The sequence below is a fragment of the Lepisosteus platostomus genome, chromosome 9 (genome assembly GCF_059453375.1).
Source record: "Lepisosteus platostomus isolate fLepPlt1 chromosome 9, fLepPlt1.hap1, whole genome shotgun sequence".
Classification (NCBI taxonomy): Eukaryota; Metazoa; Chordata; class Actinopteri; order Semionotiformes; family Lepisosteidae; genus Lepisosteus; species Lepisosteus platostomus.
The window spans coordinates 42,635,380-42,656,785 of NC_142619.1; the positions used below are offsets into that span (position 1 = coordinate 42,635,380).

The 21,406-nt window shown below is 36.4% G+C and overlaps 1 protein-coding gene across 6 annotated transcripts in view; it reads left to right on the top strand.

Annotated features, from left to right (window-relative positions):
* The window catches only part of LOC148655022 (mucin-6-like), a 76,780-nt gene that overhangs the window by 23,257 nt on the left and 32,117 nt on the right, over positions 1–21,406 (top strand). For 4 of the 6 annotated variants that reach the window (XM_088645094.1, XM_088645096.1, XM_088645098.1 and 1 more), the window contains exons 20-32: positions 2,559–2,713; positions 2,826–2,964; positions 3,159–3,263; positions 3,352–3,546; positions 4,090–4,332; positions 6,019–6,175; positions 6,528–6,638; positions 8,205–8,346; positions 12,231–12,259; positions 16,068–16,115; positions 16,395–16,433; positions 16,702–16,731; positions 16,946–16,996. In XM_088645094.1, coding sequence (XP_088501220.1) covers positions 2,559–2,713; positions 2,826–2,964; positions 3,159–3,263; positions 3,352–3,546; positions 4,090–4,332; positions 6,019–6,175; positions 6,528–6,638; positions 8,205–8,346; positions 12,231–12,259; positions 16,068–16,115; positions 16,395–16,433; positions 16,702–16,731; positions 16,946–16,996 — 1,444 coding nt within the window. Of the gene's footprint in view, positions 1–2,558; positions 2,714–2,825; positions 2,965–3,158; positions 3,264–3,351; positions 3,547–4,089; positions 4,333–6,018; positions 6,176–6,527; positions 6,639–8,204; positions 8,347–12,230; positions 12,260–16,067; positions 16,116–16,392; positions 16,434–16,701; positions 16,732–16,945; positions 16,997–21,406 lie in introns of all 6 variants that reach the window. The other 2 variants (XM_088645095.1, XM_088645097.1) reach the window with 2 other exon arrangements.

Consider the following 21,406-nt stretch of genomic DNA (forward strand, 5'->3'; position numbering starts at 1 on the left):
ATGCAAGGCTCTTAATTTGAAGCTCAGGTGTTGCTCATGAGAGACATTCTCACGTGACAATCAGGGAAAGAGAAATAATTTAGATGGGTGCCTTAGTGGTGTTAGTGGCTCTCCAGTAGTGAAAAGGTGAAGTTTCCTTCCACTGTGTCACAGTGGGGATGATTCATTTTAATTGTTTTCTATTTTACTATCAGTGGAATGTTAACATACTGTATGATGCTGCTGTGCTAACTGTGCTGGGAACTGCACAGTTAGCACACAGTCAGGGGAACGTTAAGCACTGCTGCGTGCAAAAATGTACTGGGTTGTGCTTAAAGTATACAGTACATACTGGATACTGAAAGTGTACATACTTAGCTGCAGGCTGTGCAATGGCAGGAGAGTTGGGAACATTGAGAACACAGGTGGTGTGGTGCTGCAACGAGCTCTGGACTCCTTGAAGTAGTAGAGCTCTGAGACAGGTAGAGACGATAGTTCAGATCTTTGGTTGAGAAGGCTGGGGTCAAAGCTGGTGAATCCTGTAGTATGCTCTCACGAGGCACCAGTTCTGTAGGGGTTTGGGCATTTACTGGGACAATTATTAATTGTGGCAGTAAATCACAAAATGATTCTTTTAATGGCCTTAGAATTCAACCATGCGATATAACTCAAACAACGCACACACACACAGGTACTAATACACGAGGATACATTTATTAATAAATAGAATATGCATGTAACCCTAACAGATCTTATCGTGAGGGTTAGCAGAATACAAAAGATATATATTCATTCAGTTACAAAGAGTTACATTTACCAAGAGGACATATGTTCGGTATATCATTCATTTAGACCGTTTCGTAATTGAACTTGGTTACAATTTCTACACTAGATACTCGAAACAAGTACATAACTCTTAGGAATTAAATTGATATCAACTGGTTGGGATAACAATTGAATTCTCGAGCTGTAATGGAGTGAAGTTGAATACTCATTCAATCTCTGGGGATTCAGATATCCTGCAGGCACAAAGAAACAGTTGCAGGCTTCTTGCTGTCCAATCTGCGCTCTCTGGCTCCGTGCCAGGCTGTGCTCGGTGCGGCTTGAGAAATTCCTGCTGCACTGCTCTCTGAAGACCGGCTAGTTAGTGTTGGCTTTAACTAGCGAAGTTTGTGCACAGGAGAAAAGTGACCGTGGGTCCCAGTGGGTCAGGAAGAAGACCGGTACGTTCCTGATGAAGCGCTAGTTCTGAATACTGATTCAGCTGTCCACAGTTCCGACCTGTTCACGAGGCTTGCTGCTGATGCTAACCTCGGGTGGATCCTTTGGTTACGCGTGGCAACCTCCGCTCTCGACTCTTAGAACAAAGCAAAGTTCTGGCCCTCGGACACACTGGCCGTTACGTGGTTGTCCGGGCTGAGTCTGAGGATGTTCAGGAGGAGTGCTGCGAGAATGTCCTGTGCTTCCTAGCTGTTCTGGCCTGGGGCCGTCCTGCCCTGGAATTCTCTTCCCCTGGAATTCTCCTTTTTGGAATTCTGTTATGCCTGCTTTTACCTGGAGGAACTTCAGCTTGTTCATTGGCTGAAAGTTTCATGGGCATCAGAGACCCACCTGGGTTATTCTGCCCTACCAGTTTCTGATTGGCTGATGATGAGTAACCATGCCCTCTGACCTTGGGGTTGTAAAGCACTTGGATGAGGCTCTCCCTTGGAATCTTGCAGACTTTTAGGCGCCAATGGATGACCATTGATCATGAGCCAGGCTTAGCTAAGTGCATCCCCATTTGGGAGCTGTCCCTTATCAAAAGAAAACATCTTTAAATCAGCCTGCATGAATAGCTTCTCTGTGGCTGCACCACAGAGATGTCGAGAGAGATAGGGCCTTACTGGCAAGGGAGCAGAAAACTTAATTCCTGTATTTTAATAAGCCTTGCCGCTACAATCCAAAAGCACAAAGGGAATATCCTATAAAACAAGGTTGAAGCAAACCAGGGTCCAAGCTGAGATAAACAATGTGGAGATACCAAGACAAGGATTTATCCGGGAATGAGGTTGAAACAAAGCAAAGGTCAGGAATCCAACATAGTAAAATAGGACAGAGAAAGAAAAACAAGATAGAGACTCTGAGAAAACAAGCTCAAGATACCCAGGGACGGAACTTGATCACAGAGCCATGATCAGCATCAGAGTCCTTAACATCCCTGTATCACCTGAATCAGGTGAGTTCAAAACAGTCTCCAGGTGATTCATGTCTCCTGTCAAATTGTTGTTCATGGCAACTGAACATGTAGGTGGGTAGAGCAGTGGCTGGCTGCCAAAGTGCACATTGCCAAAGAGATCGGTGTGAGCATGACATTTATCAAATACATTATATATATATATGATATATAGTGGTCCTGCTGGCACATAATGCCCGCTGTACTTAAGTGGTGAACTGGGTTACTTCAACTATCACTTTAGCTTAGCATTACGTTGCACAGTATGAAACATTCTGAGATCTCATTAAATTTGTATCATACATTTTTATTGCAGTGATAAAAAATTAAAAGTAGTATATTTTAATATTGTTCTCTTTTCTAGCACACCAGCGAAGAATGTCAGAGTGGCTGTTACTGTCCAGAAGGAAAATATGAAGACCATAATGGAAATTGTGTTCCTCATGAAGACTGCACGTGTACATATAGTGGTCAAGTGTACAAACCTGGAGAAAAATTAAATTTACACTGTCAAAAGTGGTAAGTATAAAACAGAGTATCATAGGTGGAACTGAAAACTGTAAGCTGAGTTGCCAAAATCTACAATGCAGGGCTCATTCTCACATACAGTATATAACTTATTGCATTACAGCATTTGTCAAGATGGAAAGTGGATCTGCGTTGGTAATGATTGCTCTGGTAAATGCCAAGTTTATGGAGATGGACACTATCAGACCTTTGATTTAAAATCGTACAGATTTGATGGGAATTGTGAATATACTCTTGTGGAGGTAAGTTAATGAGCTCAAGACATTTATAACTTGGGGTATCTGTTGTATGTAGTGAACCACATAAGAATGTCTTTGAGATTTGCTCTTTAAACAAAGACAATGTTCAGAATTAAGATTTAGTTTTGATGTGAGTTTTCTATACTTCTTTGATGCACAGATGAGTTTGCTTATCCTTCTATGTCTCTTCGTTTCAGGATGACTGTGGTAATGGGAATGGAACTTTTGAAATCAAGGCAGAGAGTGTTCCCTGCTGTGATGAGGCTCTGACATGTTCTCGGGCTATTGTACTTGATATCAAGGTGTCAACAACTGATTTATTTATTTTCAGCCCTTAGTCTCTACTATTTTTAATTTGTAACTTAAATATGTTTCTTTTAATTTCAACAGGATCAAGTTACTTTAAAATTAAGTGACATGAATGTGACCATAAACTCACAAAATCCAAACTCCTGTGAGATTGAGCCCGTATACTCAGTTCACACAGTGGGGCTTTACATAATTATCACAGTTCCTAAACTTGGAATTACCTTGGTGTGGGACAAACATACCAGAGTCACCATCCTTCTGGCATCTAAGTGGATTGTAAGTGTGTTTTCCTTACTGAAAATCCATTGTTTTATAAAAAGGTTTTTTGTTGTTTTGCTGGTGAAACATCATCAGTAACGTGGTAGAAACATTTCAATCACTATTTAAAAAATGCCAGTTTATGAAAACATGATTAGTGTTATTTGAAGATACCAGAGTATTTTATTGTCATATGACATGGTTTCTGAAAGATCAAAGTTTAGTCTTCAAAAATATCAGTTATAAATGATAGTTTGATTTTTATTGAATGTTAATGTATTTATAGTTATGATGTTAATGATTTTGACTTGCATCACTCTTCCTTCCTTTTTTAACTTGTTCTTTCTTTTTAATACAAAAATGTGAAAACTAAATATGGAAATCTGCTTGAAATTATAATTAAATCATAGATCCAAATAGTAATTTTAAATTGACCATTACAAACTATTAATATGTATTTTCATATGGGTCACTTCAATCTATATTTAATATTAAAATAGTGACAACTACAAATACTTATTTTTCCCCTTTTCACATTAATTATTATTGTTTGATTTGCAGAATGAAGTGTGTGGTCTCTGTGGAAACTTTGACTCAAATGCAAAAAATGACCTCCAGACCAGATCAAAGCTCTCAGTGACGAAAGAACTAGAATTTGGTAACAGCTGGAAAACATCTGGTGCCGCTTGTTCTGATACAGTGAATGAGACATTCCCCTGTGAGAGACACTCTTATTGTTTCACATGGGCTGAAAGGAGATGCAGAATTATTCTAGAGAAAACATTTGAAAAATGTCATAGCAAGGTACTGTAAAATAATGCATACATGTTTGTTTAACTGGGGTATAAGTACTACATTATATATATATATACATTATATATACAGTATAAAGAATATTAATATTGGTCAAGATGAAAGTGGTTCATATACTGAATGAAACACCTGTACATTTAATTGAATTAAGGGTAATATGTTGTTCATAATCCATTAATGTATTCAAGATTTTTTTTAATTTTTGAAATTAACTGTTTGAATGCATATAATTTACCAGATCTCCAAACGAAACATTTCCAAAATAGAAAAGGTGAAACTGCTAACTGCAAGCATGAAAAATACCTAAGGAATTGGCAATGATTATTGGGGTATACTTGGAAATTTATTTTCTGGGATATTCAAACAAGTCATTTGTGCTTGTTTGAAAGTGACAGTAGATTTTCTTTTTCATTTAATGTACCTTGTGCAGAGAGATCTGTGCAACTTTTGAGGATTCAATCACTTGTCAATATTGTGCAAATGTATTACTGTATATAACATCTCTACCAGAGAAGTTTATTTCAGCTACTGAAACATCTTCAGTGTTTGGAAGTTTATCTTTCTTAAATTATAACTGTGAAAATTGCTTTTAACAAAGTTTTTGTCTTCATACTTTATTGTCCTATGTGTTGAAGGCAGAGGAACAAAATTACTTTATCCAACACATCATGAACATTTATAAGAGTTTCAGAACTATCTAGACAGGTTAAACCATTAAGTATATCTGTCCAACAGAGACTTAACTGCTTCCTACTTTCTTCATACAGTAAAATAAATATATATTGTACTGTTTAACACAGAAAATTCATATTGTAGGAACAGAAATTTAATCTTTATCCAATATACTGCATAAGACGAAATCAGAAGGGGGCCCAAACCAGAAGGGGGTACGCCCTCTTAGATTGACTATGGTACAGTATCTTCTCAAAGCACCTGGAAACTATTTTGAGACTGAAATCACTATGCCCCCTATATTCACACTTATGAGATTAAGGCCCATTGCATTCTCTAGGTATCTGGGCGTTTTGAACAAGGAGCCCTCTATTTTTAACAGGTTTGAGATCTTTATCAACTCAAGTTCTTAGTAATTCCACAGCAACTCAAACACTCCAGTGGCTATCAATGAAAACGAGGTATATTACTTCCTACAGCTTGGTGTGAGGTTTTCCATATAGCTGTCCTCATCTGTCATCTTCAGATGAGTGAGCCATGTGAAATTGTAGGACAACCAGCTGCTTAGTGTTTTGTGAATACTATTGCATCTCATTTTCTAAACAAAGGGCTAAAAATAAATTTAAGTTAAAAATAAACAATGAACTAAAATTAGGGGGCATGAATGGAGTCTAGAGAAAGATTTTTTAGACAAAAATTGTACTGCTCTTAATAGGGAGAGGTATTCTCACAGACAAATTGTAAAGAGAGACAATTTTTCATACACTATCAGTGAAATACTTGGAAGCACTCTTTATTAAGATGCTAATGAAAAGAACTGTGATCAATAAGAACTAGGCACATAAGAATTATAAGGAAAAACAATTAGCAATATTATAGCCCTACTCAACATTTATGAACATTTTCCAACGTTTGAGCATTACTGTAGTATTTGCAGTATGGCAATTTTACTAACATACAGTACATATCCAAATCTGTCTTCACCTTTTTATCTGTTAAATTCAGGTGGACCCCAAGTACTATTATGAGGTGTGTGTGCAAGAGTCATGTTCTTGTGAGTTTGAAGGCAAATTCCTGGGATTTTGCACAACTGTGGCTGCGTATGCTGAAGCATGCAGTGAGGAGGGTGTCTGCATCCAGTGGAGAACCCCTGACTTGTGCCGTATGTCTCAGCTATTTCAGTTTTTTGTCTAAGATTATCTACTTATTAAAATATAAGTAGCAAAGTTTGTCTTAAACATAGAATGTATAGTACATGATACTAGTAGCAAAAGATATCTACCTATGTTTATTCATTTTAAACTGTTTCAAAATCAAATGCTGTTTCACGTCGTCGTGATATTATGAATTTGTCTACAAAAGCTGTCCTCTTAAGCTCCATTCTTCTAGGAATTAAACTGATTTATAAAGAAGTAAAAAACAACACTTAAAGTCTTTTTATTTAAATTGATGTAGAAATATCCTTTGATGTTTAATTTCTAGATATATGAAAATGCTTTGTTCTATTTTTCTAGCTGTATATTGTGATTATTATAATAACCCTGGAGAATGTAGCTGGCATTATGATCCTTGTGGTAAAGTGAAAACATGTGGAAAAAACAATAAGTTCACTGGAAAGCTTGAAGGTAAGAGTGACACTTCCAATTGTTTCAGTTACACGTCCGGGCTGCCTCTTTTCTGCTAAGTTTTCAGCTTACTTTTTATTTTTAGTTATTTTTTTAGTTTTCTTTCACTAGTTCTTTGGATGAGCCATAAAACTGGGGTCCTGACTCTCTGTGGTCATTAACAATTCCAGAGCATTTCTCAAAAAGAGTAGGGGTGAAACCCTGGCATCCTGGCCAAAATTCCTATTGACCCTTACAAGTCATGGCCTCCTAATAATCCCCATCTATTAATTGGCTTCATTACTCTGTTCTCCTCCCCATTAATAGCTGATGTGTGGGGAGTGTTCTGGCGCACTATGGCTGCCATTGCCATTGCCATCTGGATGCTAGTGGTGGTGGAGGGGAGTCCCCATTGCCTGTAAAGCGCTTTGAGTGGAGTGTCCAGAAAAGCGCTATACTGTATAATGTGTAAGCAATTATTATTATTATAGTATGATTCTTATGCTTATATATGTTGATAATCTGCAGTTATTTGAGAAATTCATTTTTAGAAAGGTTATAAGGAAGGGCATTCTGCCTACAGCATCTAGCCTGTTTTGTAGTTAGTAGTTAAATGATTGGTTACATTAGTTAGCATTACTGCCTCACAGCGCTGCAGCCCTGGGTTCAATTACAGATCAAAGGCCCTATCTGTGTGGAGTTTGTATGTTCTCCCCTTATTCACGTGGGTTTCCTCTGGGTATTCCAGTTTATGGTTAGGCTTCTAGGAAAATTAGCCCTTGGTGTGAGTGTGTACAGTACATGTCTCTGTTTGTGTCTGTGTGTGCCCTATGATGGACTGGCATCCCAAGCAGTGTACAATTCTACCTGTTGCTTGACGGCTCCCCAGTGGCAATGAATTGGAAGAAGTGGTTAGAAAATGAATGGATGGATGATCCAAAAATCTCACAGCCAATTTTTAAAGGGGGATTACCTTCAGGAACATGGCTGGGAAACTTGTTCCAGACTCTTCAAACTTTGTGTGATGTAGTGCATCTTGTTCTGTGTTTGGAATACTTTTTCTACTCTCCATTTGTGTCCCTGTCCTCTGATTCATCTCTTTGTATTATCTAAATCCTAAATTAATCATATCTCTAGATAGGTTGCATCATCAGAAAATGTGTCCAATATGTTACAGATAATGCACTCTGTATAATGTTAGTGTTTAAAAGACAGCAGTAGGGTCAGAACTAAACTCTAAAAAATGTTTACAATGCTCAACTGAAAAACTTTCTGTTGCTCAAAGTGTTTACCCACAAAATATTTTAGATATTTTCTCAATGTCTTAAAATGCTAAGGAGAATATTTTATAAATGTTTTCTATTAATAGTTCAATTCTTTGGAAAGCAAGTTTTTTTTTTAAGACAAGGATCATTACAGGAAATGTTTCTTTAATAAGCTTGAGTTTATATTTCACTAGATGTTTTGATGTACTGCATCATGATGTAGTACTATGATGCACATTTATTCATGGAAGTAAAGTTTAACTGAAATATATATATATAAATGCATTTGTTGACTGTTTCTACTGTATATATTTCTATGTAGGCTGTTATCCAAGGTGTCCAGATGACACACCATATTTTGATGAAAACACAATGAAATGTACTACTTTGGGAGACTGCAGTTGTTTTTACAATGAAAACATAATTGAACCTAATCAAACCATGAAAATCTGTGGTCAGACATGGTAAGTACATTGTACCATAGTTCAAATAAGCAGCTGTGTCAGCATGTGTAGGCTGCAAGGGAACAAGTAAAGGTTTATTCCATGTTGAAAAGAGAAGAAAAGAAATATCGTTTCAGTTGTGGAGTTGTGGAGAGAGGAATATTTTAATAAATTGGAATAAACTTTACTTATTACATTGTAATGTAATCACTGCCGTACATTGCATTTGTGGGCCAGTAGTTTGAATGTTTTCAGAATTTCCCAAATCAATGCCTCAGTATTGCAACAAGAAGACACCGTTCTCCCAACTGGAGAAGACTCTCAATAACCACACTAAGGTACAACATTTTTTCCTTAGGAAACTAATCATCTGGAATGCTCTCTGGCTACAACTCCCATTATATCCAACTAGAGAGTTATTCACCTCCTCACCTCAGCAGCCTTTTAACCTATAGTGGTTCCTTGAAGCTGCCTGTTTTATAGTGGATTTCATTTCCACAGACAGCTATAGGGTCTGTAATCCTCAAAACTCAAACCACCTCCAGGATTTACACTAACATTACACTATAACACTCTTATAGGGGTTACAATCACAACCCTCTTTCAAGGTAGGGGAGATTCAACGCAGTCTCCCTCTTTCTTATTAACAAATAACCTAAGCTTTAAACTGTTATTTAATCTTAATTGGTAATGAATCCTGATTAACCTAATCTCAATAGCTGATCCTGTTTTAGCATTTCTTGTTTACACTTAATTGGTATATCAATGACTGCACTAATATCTTTTTAAAGAACACTAAAATTGTGACCTTAATAAACCTTGTCTTGTTAAATAACCTTAAATCCTTTAAATGTGAAAATCACTCATAATAATTTATTAATATTCAGTGAACATTCATTTGATAGAAGGACCAAGACTTGCTGGGTGATACACCAAATGTACTGTATTTTATTAGAGGACTGAATTATGTCTTATACATTTTTAATATTACTGTCCCACTGAAATTCAAGCTCTGTTTTAGGAGATAAATGAACTATATATTAAAGAGAGGTTGGAGAAAATCTGCAAAAGCATGATTATCTTTCTGTATTCACTCTACTATGGCAATTAAAGTAACTCTAAGATGCATGTCTTGCTCCAGTGGGAAAAGTGGGAGTTCTCAAGTGGAATACTTGCAGTCACTTGTTTACACTGAGAGAACCATGTAAAAGATATTATGATAGAGAATGAGAGAGAAAACATCATTAATAGTAGGCTTAGGTTCACAGAGCATATTAAGGTGTAGGGTAAAGTGTCAGTCCTTCTTTAGGACTTTCTAAAATTCCTCAATATAACAGGAAAAAACAACAAATACAGTCCAGAGTAAGATAAGAAACTTACCAGGATAAGGTTTTCTACTGAGCAAATCACTTCTTACAATATATAGCCACGTATCAATACAGGTAACATACACCTTTCTCTCAATTATTAGAATAATTGATTAGAATTAGTCATTAGAATAATGGGTTAATTTGGGCAACCTTGTCCCCTTTAATGGTCAGGAACTTTGTGAGTTTGGTGGAAACATGTCTTGCCATGTTCAAAAGAGATTTCAGAGGACCTCAGAAAAAGAGTAGTTGATGCTCATTAAGACTAGGGAGGAATACAAAACCAATTCTTAACATTTGGGGGCTCTATCGATCCATTGTCCCAGAAATACTGTATACAGTACAAATGGGAAATATTCAAGGTCACTGATCATCCTTGAAGATGTCACTAAGAGCAATTCAGAAAATCACCCTAGACGTCACCTAGAATTACGTCTAAGGACCTCTCTCACTGCAGATAATGTTGATGTTCATCCCTTGATTAAGAAAATACTGAATACAAGTGGTTTACATAGAAACAATGCCAGAACAAAAAATGTTGCCCATCTAAAGTTCTCCAAAGTGCGCCTGGACAAACCCAGTGGACATAAAGTACTGGAAGAATGGAAAGATGACTTCAAAGTTTAAATTTTTGGCCACAATGAGAAACATTTTGTGTGGAGAAAACCAAACAAAAAATACCCTTGCAACAAGAGAAGGCATTCCAGCCATCGAGTATGGAGGTGGGAGTATTAAGGTTTGGGGCTGCTTTGCTGCCTTACAACTGGGATGGTTTCCAGCAGAGACGAATCCATTAATTTGGTATGGTCATCATTCAATTATGGATGAAAATCTCAGGCCATTGATTTGTCAACTGAATCTGCATACTAGTAGATCTACAAGAAAATGGCTAAAGAAGAATAAGCTTCAGATTCTGGATTGGCCAAAACAAAGTACAGACCTAAACCCCATTGAAATGTGAGCTGAAGTGAGCTGTTTGTGCATGGAAACCCTTAAATGTCACTAACTTGAAGCAGTTCTGCAAGGAAGAAAGGTTCAAAATTCCTAAAAGCTGATATGAAACACTGATAACAGTTACAGGAGACATTTACATACTTATTTACACACAGATATTTACTGTTGGATTACTGGTTCAATAAATAATTTAAATATGTATTTGTTTTACATAATAATCAAATTATCTTCATCTTAAAGATTTAATTTTAAGTCTAAAATATGCAAGAATACAAAACAACCTAGAAGTTCATTTTCTCAGTTCTGTAGAATCCTGTTTAATCATTTGGATGCATTTAAATAGAAACAGTCTATACAACAAAATACTGTTTGCTTCATCTAAGCTTTAAAAATAGAAAGAAAAAAGAAATGTTACTTTATCAAAGAAAATCCTTTCATTGTAACAAAACAAAAAGGAACTGTTGCGTGGCAAACGTAGGAATATAAGTAGATGTAGACTTTTTAATAGAACATTTGTGCATTTACTCAAGCTAAATATACATGCTTGATGTGGTCCTGTGTATTTTCTCAGTTCATGCTAATATTACTCTGCCTCATTCTCTGTTACCTGTTTACCGGATTTATATAGAGCATATTAGTTTGCTATTTTTTGTTAGTATGCTCTACTTTTCCAAGCTTTAATATAAATGCATTTATTATCATATTTGAGATTTATCAATCACTTCATTCTTGTCATTTCAAAAGCAAATAAACTACCACAGATTAATCAATAATTTTGTTAACTCATCTCTAAAAATAGCACAAAAAAGGTATATTTTTCTTAATTTTCTCATTTATTTTTCCTTGATGTTATAAATCTACAAAAACTACAAAATCTACAAAAATATGTCGGGCACACTGGATTAAATATTTATTACTAATGACACATCACAAACTAAACAACACACAACATAAACATACCTCATACAAATTATACTATTTGCGAAACAGGTGTCTCAAAGGCCTAAGTCCTGAACAACCAGAAAAAACCCAGACACCTACCAAAGTTTGAATCCTTTATAACACCTAACAGACCAAAAAAATAGAGATAAACCTGCCATCTGCACTAAACAGAATACAACTTAGACTTAAATCTCTCTATATATAAATGTGGGGATGCTGCTAAAATGAATAGGGAACCTACAGGTATCTCTCTATTCTAAAACTGCTTTCACTAACCGAGAGAGATCATTTTTAACCTAAGGGGTTTTCTATATAGTAAATTAGTTTCTTAAAAACAACAGAATGTCAAGCTCATTTACCAGGGTTCAAATACTTAACCTGGATCTGATCTTAAAATCTGATCAGAACAAGGATAAACCAGACAATTCCATTTAACAGTTTATCTCCAGTACCAGTACAAGTCAGTAAACATTTCAGTTACTTTCTTGCTTTGAAGCTCCTGAAAACTACAAATGTTAATTTTGTCCCTTTCGTGAGAGACCTCAATAGGCACTTCCAATAACCTTAAGAATATATTAATATAAGACGCCTTCATTTTTTGTTTTTCTGAGATTGATTAATATGTCTATTTTATGTCTACAGTTATTGCCTGAATGGAACACTCCATTGCAGTAAGTAAAAAACAAGTTTTAACTAAAACAATAGAGGTCTTCTCAATTATTTTTTAAAACACAGTTTTAATCAAAATCTCAGAAAACAGTTAAACAGCAAAAATCATATTTGAGATTTTCAAAAGCACTATGCGCCTCCCACAAAGTGATCTGTTGTTTTACTGCTGTTGCTCTACTGTTTACTTTATATGGAAGCCCATTTCCGCCAGGGAGTAAAAAAAAAAAGCGCTATAGTATCTCAGAATTCCGATTCAGTAACTCAGAAGTTGGGCATAGTAACTCAGAATTCTGACTTATTATCTCAGAATTACGACTTAGTAACTCAGAATTCCGACTTTATATCTCAGAATTGCGACTTCGAAATAGCCCATATTTAATTGTCTGTCCTTTTGTTATTGTAACGAATTCGGGTTCTAGGGCTTGTGCCCTCGCCGCTCCCACCCTAGTTCGTGCCTCACTGCATTATCTCGAACCCAGGTCTTGAGAATGTAGTCCCAGCCTCCCAGGGTTGTTGTCACACCCTCCACAGCTGGAAGGTGCTCCTGCTCTGTCCTGTTCCTAGTTTCCATGTGCTTTCCTTGTACTTCCGGTGTGTCTTGTCTCTGGGGCTTTATATTTCCGGGTTTCTCCTTCCTCCTCGCTCGGCATTGGGATCGTTTGTCAAGAGGCTCGCCTCACCTGGTTGCCCTACATCCACTACCCGAGGTCTTATGTCTTACCCCGACTCCACCCAATACCTTGAGCCCAGACGAACCCTCTCATTTGCTCCGTTCCTACCGCTACGCATAGGGTCCTCCTGTCTCGCCGGTCTCTCTCCACGGCTAATTCCTGGGTTCTGTAACAGTTGTGTTTCACTATATATTATAAACCCATGCATAATTACATCAAAAGTAAAAAAAATAATAGATACTATATGTGTACAGAATTTTTATTTTGCCTTCTAAATGAGAAATCATACTGAAAAACTGATGTATCCACTCAGATTGCACAGCAAACGTCTGAATGGCAAATACACCACAGCATACCGCAATATCACTCAGCAAACAAATTTAACATGACTGGCTGATGAAAATCGATAAGGTGGTACCTGTGGTGCATTAGATGTTAGTAAAATTATTGCTTCATTTAATCTGTTTACTACTGTACTTCTTTAAATCTACTTAATGTGGAATATTAATATGGAATCTCTTCTTTCTCTTTTAACTTTAATTTTACATTTTTCTTCTACAATAATATTGTGAAACTCAGAGCTCTTAACAAACCTTTCTTTTTATCTCATTCTTTTGTCATCCTTCATGGCATAGGTCAGCCCTCAAGTATAAACTGTGTTGTCATCTCTTGTGTAATGCCATCTTTCCTAGTTTTTATCTTGTTCCCTGTGCCAGCAGGCATCCTAATGTGAGCGCAGTGATAGTGTCACGATTGTAGTCCCTCCTCCTTAAGGGCGCTCCGGTTCTTCCTGGTTTGTGTCATTCCCCGCACCGGTCTCCTGTTCCCTGTCCACCTTAAAAGCCAGGCACTGACGTTAATCTGGGCTCTGCATCTGATCTCCGTATCGTGCAAGTCCGGGATCTGGAAGCGCCTGGTCCCATTAAGGTTTTAATCTCTGTTCCTGTTCCCCTTCTGCCGGTTCCGACCCGGTTCATGTTTTTTAATCCCTTGTTGGATGGATCACCTGGCCATGGATTTATTCTTGTGTTTTTGGATTATCCTCTGGATTACTTTTGGATTGTTTGCCGCGGACTCACTCCCCTGGACACCTGCACACTTTGGACACGCTCCCCCTGTTTTCATCCCCGTATTCCTGCATGATCTTTTTCCTAGTGTTTCTTCACTTTTCCCTGGATCGTGTCGAAATAGGGAAGGGTCAGAAAGAACTGTTCATTACAGAAAGCTGTCCTACTTTCAGCTAGTGTGCTTTCTAGAATAATATTGTCCACATCTTTTTTCACATATTTCATTTTCCGCACCTAAAACTTCCCGTTCCAGTGCTACCATTTAGTTTGCCATAATGTTCTGCCTTACTGCACTACAGTACATCTCTTTAAAAATGTGGTTTGCTTGACAATCATGATTTGGTCATTTCCACAGGTCTTGGGGTCCTAATTTGAATTTTAGCAAGCAACTTTGGCATAGGAAGGGATCTTGCTTCCATATTAAAAAACGACCTTTTCTGTTGTTGTAAATGAGATGCATTTTTGACATCAGCATGAAATTATTAATCCATGCTGCTTATTCATAGTCTTCCTACTTTGATATATATCCACAGAATTTATCTCCAAAAACAGATGCCTTTAGCTTGGTTCTGAAAGTAGTTATCAAAGGATTATTAGTGATATAGTGTCTAACTTGTTTTTTGAGGCCCCTGGAGCCCCTAAACCTTGTTCTCTCAGACAAGTGGATTAAAACCAGATCAACCAAAAAAATGTCACAATTCTCATGCAGTATATAATATATAAATACATATGAGTTTCACCTCACAGATAAGAACCCAATGACCCCACTCATGGGAAAATGAGGAAGTGTAAGCAGACTCTTCCGAACATCCCACTTTTTTCTCCACTTGCCCTTTCCTGTGTCCCCAGTAAGAAAGCTGCATACTGGAGGTTCAGAACCGATTAGAGGAGAGGCATGCTTCTCATACCTTGTTGACTAATGTCATATTATCCCAGGTGGTGAGCATTGTGTGCCACTGCTTAGGGAATCGAGTCACAGTTGGACAGTGACTTGACTCAGGCTTGGTCCCACAAGAACAGACCACAACCTGCAGTTTGAAAAACAAATTTCAGGAGGCCTCAGAAAAAAAAATGGTTAGAAAAGGTCTTCAAAATCTGCACATATATAATAAAGATCACATGCTAAGCTTTGTTTGTCCATTTTAAATGTAGAAATGAATAAAAGCATCAAAACTGATAATCTTCCCATACTGATTTTATACCAATTGATAAAAAGCAGCATTACTGTAACAGTCAAACCTGAAATCTGTTTCTAAATTTGATCTAAATATGAAGTAGGATAAAAACTATTATGATTTATAAACAATTTTGGATTGAACAGACTAACATGGGAAAATAAAACAGCAGGAGGGCTAACATACCCTTGCCCATACTCTCTCCAGCCCCTATTATAAGTATTTTTTTTCTATATATTTTCTTTCCAAATGAGTAACAGTAGAAAATAAAAGTTAAAAAGAACAGTTAAAGCACTTACGAGTTGAAATACCCCTTAGTGATTTCTGTTATCACTGACATTTGAAAATAGTAATCCAAGGTCAGTCCAAGGGAACAAATCTAGGAAAGACAAGTTAGGGAAGACATCCACCATAGAATCACACCATAGAATCATACATGTTCTTGAGTGGTAAATTTTCACGCGGCTTTAACAATAAACAGAAATCTGTTGTTTTCTATTTCCCCAGAGTTAAAGCCTCTGGAATATAAAACTAGTCTTTTTACCCCCCATTTAAAGGAATGGCCTGAATATTTCTTAATAGTGCGGTACTGAATTAAAGGTCTAAGAAGGTATAAAATAACAATTGTTAACCAAAGGGATTCATAAGATGTTAAAAATTGTAGCTAACACAGCTAAAGGCATGCTATATTGTGCTATCAATATGTGGGAACTGTCACATCAATGTTTATTATTTCAGATGCAACTCCACCATAGAACTTTAATGTTTTAAAAGAATAGTATAAACCTTATATTTATTACAATACATATTTTCATTACTTATATTTTGGTGTGTCTTAATTGATATTTTGTTTCTGAACCTAATGGTGTTAACTGTACTTCTTTTATTATTTGCTAGTATTTACAACAACACCAACAACAACAACAACAACAACAACAACAACAGGTGATTATTAATACCACATAATTTGTACAGAAAATACAAGTGTAGGTTTTACTACTGTAAAATGTATTTGAAAATTATGAAACAGTATTTTTTTCCCAAAATATAGTTAGTATTAAATAAGAATGACAAATTCTCTGTTAAATACCAAATTCTATGTTTTTCTGAAAAAAAAAAGATTAATATTTTCACATATTTTCACTACATATATTTTGGTGTGTTAATTGATATTTTGTTTCTGAACTTAATGGTGTTAACTGTACTTCTTTTATTCTTTGTTAGTATTTACAACAACACCACCAACAACAACATCAACAACAGGTGATTATTAATACCACATAATTTGTACAGAAAATACAAGTGTAGGTTTTACTACTGTAAAATGTATTTGAAAATTATGAAACAGTATTTGTTTCCCAAAATATAGTTAGTATTAAATAAGAGTGAAAAATTCTCTGTTAAATACCAAGTTCTATGTTTTTCTGAAAAAAAAAATCATATTTTCACTACTTATATTTTGGTGTGTCTTAATTGATATTTTGTTTCTGAACGTAATGGTGTTAACTGTACTTCTTTTATTCTTTGCTAGTATTTACAACAACACCAACAACACCAACAGGTAATTATTAATACCACATAATACAAGTGTAGGTTTTACTACTAGGTTCTAGTGTGCTTTCTAGAATAATATTGTCCACTTCTTTTTTCAACTATTTCATTTTCTGCCCCTAAAACTCCCTGTTCCCATGCTACTAATTAGTTTGCCTTAATGTTCCACCATATTGCACTACATCTAGCTACATCTTAACTGTACTTATTTTATTCTTTGCTAGTATCTACAACAACACCAACAACAACATCAACAACAACGAGATCAACAACAGGTAATTATGAATACCACATAATTTGTACAGAAAAGTGTAGGTTTTACTACTGTAAAATGTATTTGAAAATTATGAAACAACAGTATTTGTTTCCCAAAATATAGTTAGTATTAAATAAGATTGAAAATATCTGTGTTAAATACCAAATTCTATGTTTTTCTGAAAAAAAAAAAAGATTCCTGGTGATTAGGTGCTCAACTCTTTTGTCATAGGGAAAGGGGACTATGTCTGATGACGTTCCTCTGTAAGCTGACATCTACTACAGTTATTATTCTGTTGCCTTTACAAAATGTATCTTCACCGTGAAGAATTGCATTAGGATATCACCAATCCTTGTAGACACAGCTTAACCAGGTGCAGTCTTCAGTGAGACAGGACAAGATCAATGACACAGTTCTAGGGTTTTATTGAATATAAACCTACCCTTTCACTTGAACTGGTCAGTGAAATCAGAGGCTTTTCATTTCCCTCCCTTTCCTCTGGAGAAGAAATGGAAGGCTGAAGGATTTTGAACCAATACTTTGAAAGAACTAGTTCAGGACTGGTCTTACAGGACAGGATAAAGTTTATCACTTTCTTGCAGATTGGACTAGGTTTTTATGTATCATGGTGTTCAGGCACAGGGTAAACTCCTATGAAGACAGGGACATTCTCTTTGATTTGTGGATGCTGTAGTCCCAGCCTATGAGATGGACTGTATTCCCGTTCTGAGGAGGGTCATGGCACTGTTTTTGAGAGGTGTGGTGATGTGTTTGGCCCTATTTAGAATTGCCTCAAAATTGTAGATGTGTGTGTCACAAGGTTTTATTGCCTGCGTGTTGTTAATTCAGTCATTAGGGTTGCACAGCCATTTGAACCTTGTGAATGATGAGGTTGTCTGTTGTTACTTCATTGTTGTGTCCTTTTAAAAACTTTGTTATACTGTATATTTTCCCAGTGTTTTCATGAGACTTCCTTCAAAGGAAAGGGAAATATTAGTTTACATGTGTAACTCTAGACTTCCGAAAGCAGAGAAAGCCCTTTGTGAATGTAGTAAAAACATCTGATGCTAGACTAATACAAATTCATTCCCAGGGGTGGCCACATACTGTAGCAACAATAAATCATACTTTTAGTGGTTGTTCAGGAAGTCATTTTCTATATACTACATATGAAGAACATGCAAGAGGGAAATGGAATAACTTCGTTCTATTACCCCTGACATTTCATTGGTCCAACCTTTTCACATTTTAACGTGTAAGGTGGTTTACGGTCTTTTTAACTATGGAAAATGTGTCTGGTTTTTATGTATCCTGTGAATTTAAGTCAGAAGTATACATAAGAACATAAGAAAGCCTACAAACAAGAGGAGGCCGTTAGGTCTGTCTAACCTGTTTGGAGTTATCAACTAATCAATCCAAGCATTTCATCCAGCCATTTCTTATGAGAAGCTAGGGTATTAGCTTCACCAGAACAGTGTGGCTGAGTACCGTACTCCCATGTTTCCACACCCCTTTGTGTGAAGAAGTGTCTCCTGCTATTGGTTTTAAGTTCACCTTTTCACTTTGCATCCTCTGGGTTCTGTTATGAAATATCATTCAGCACACGAATTTAACTTGACTGGCAGACGAAAATCCATAAGGTGGTACCTCTGGTGCATTAGATGTAAGTTAAAATGATTGCTTCATTAAGTCAGCTTTACTACTGTGCTTCTTTAAATCTACAATATGAAATATTAATATGGAATCATGTAACTAATTTTTCATGTGTATGTATTTGCTTTGCATAAAATAGTACATAGTTTTCAAAGCAGGAAGCGGCTCATTCTCAACTTTTAAATGCACATGTTGAAAGACAGGCTGGATCTTTAAATATTTTTTGAATTGCCCAGTTATTTCAAAAGGATACAATGAGGAACTGCTTAGATTATATCTTCAGTTTAAAAATATATATTGACACAACTATGAAATATATGACATGCTTTATGCCTTACTTTAGAAAATTTAATTGTGTGTTAATATGTTTATGTTCCCTTTTTAAGGCTAAAACAGCAAGTCCTGTGGTTTTTGGAGACAGATTTAATTTTCTTGTTCACACAAATGCACAGAAAATACTGGTATTCATGTTTTTTCTGCTGTAATCCTCTCATCCAGTAATTCAGTGCCTGAACTGTCCAGACTGTGTTACTAATGGTCAGGTTACTTGTACGTGATTATCATAAATATAAGGTGTTATATCCTGGGAATAGCAGCGCTACTACTTTTAATGGACAAACCGACACAGTTTTATTGTTTGTGTTTTTTGTAGGGGGGCATCTTCACAGAACTAATTCCCAACTGCATATAATTTGATCTTGTTGTGTGAAACTGAAAATCCAGACTTTTGTCAATATATTTACTAAATGTAATCTGGTTCAGTAATCTCACTTTGTGAAATAATCCTCACTGAATCGTTTTACCCTCTTAACACAACACCCACTGGGCACATTGTGATCTCACACACAGGTGAGAAATAGGGATAAAAACGTCAGTTTTTAAATATGTATCTTTTGTAAATGTTAATACAATGTCAAATGTATTGCATTTCTATTTTTTATTGCCTAATATTTATACCTTTCATCATACTGTGGCAGTTGTTGTGATATGGCACATTACACCTCAAGCAGTCAAGAGTGACTGCATCTCTACCTCGAAAAGAGAGGAGATATTTGTTTTGTGATAGGCAGACTAACTAAAAAAACATCATACCCTGGCTACAAACATACACATATTAATTACTTTAAGTTTCATTGCTAATTGTTCCTTGTATTACTAAAAGTACATTTAATGTTACACTGACGACAAACAAGCCACAAGCAAGCCTCCGTATTGATAATAAAATAATATAATCATTACCCTTAAAAAACATTTGTTGTCAATTACATAAGCAAGTACATGAGAGGTGTAGTATTTCAAAGAAGGTATTTGTCATATCATATCTTTCCTAATGTTTTTGGGAAAAGTGGATGGCACAAAGGCACCTGGCAGTTTATGTGACTTATGTAGTGCTTATTTGTTAAGGTTGGAGTAGGGTAATGTCATATAGTGTAGCACTGTGCTTTAAGGGAGGTATGTTTAGTAAAAGGCATGGGTTTAATTGTTTGAATTCTTAACATGAGTTGAAATAGATAGGCTACACACAACACAGTTCCCCCATAATGCCAAGTCTGGGTGACATGCAAATTTGCATAAGGGTATTGTGAGACAATTAATATTGTTACAAATGGGGGGTTCCGAAAATGGTGAAAATCAGGAATTGACCAAGCAGTTTAGTCAAGAAGTAAAATAAATATTCATAACCCCCAACAAGTGATTTCTCCAGAATATACCCGAGCGGCTGGTAGAATTACAACCACATGAAGAATAATAATAATTCCTTACACTTATATGGCACTTTCCTGGACACTCCACTGAAAGTGCTTTATAGGTAATGGGGACTCCCCTCCACCACCAATGTGCAGCAACAGCACCAATACGCTCACCACACATCAGCTAACAGTGGGGAGGAGAACAGAGTGATGAAACCAATTTTTATAGATGGGGATTATAAGGAGGCCATGATTGATAAAGGCCAATGGGAAATTGGTGGGATATTGGGGTAATACCCCTTCTCTTTTTGAGAAACACTCTGGGATTTTATATGACCAGAGAGTGTCAGGACCTCAGTTTTACGTCTCATCCAAAGGATGGCGCCTTTTTAGAGTATAGTGTCCCCGTCACTATACTGGGGCATTAGGACCTACACAGATCACAGGGTGAGCACCTCTTGCTGGCCCCACTAACACCTCTTCCAGTAGCAACCTTAGTTTTTCCTAGAAGGTCTCCCATCCAGGTACTGACTAGGCCCATACCTGCTTAGCTTCAGTGGCCTGCCAGTTGTGAGTTGCAGGGTGATATGGCTGCTGGTTATACTAATTCAGGTACACTTGGTTAAACAAATATTTACTATAATGACAACAAAACATGCAACACACAATTTACTCTACGTACAGTATTTACAGTACAGAAAAGACGTTTCAGAGGCCTAACATTCTAACCATCCAGAAAACCCCCAGAATTCTACTAAGTATTGTGGAAGAAAACTCAGTCTTCACTTGGCTTATGAGATTGTCTAACAGAGATCTTTTATTCAATCAGCTGAAGGGTAGCATAGCACAGAGTCAGGGTTTCCCCTGGCTCCTACTAAATATGCTCGCTCCACTGTACTTACACTTTTCCTTTTATACCGTACATGTAGATGAGACTTTTATATATCAAAGAAATACACAAGGCAGAGGACACTTACAGAAGTCTTTCAAACACAAAGAGGACAGGAACATTCCATTTGGCATTCTGCAATCTCTCTGATAAAACATACAGGTGTGAAACATCACAGGCTTTAGTCACAGAGAGA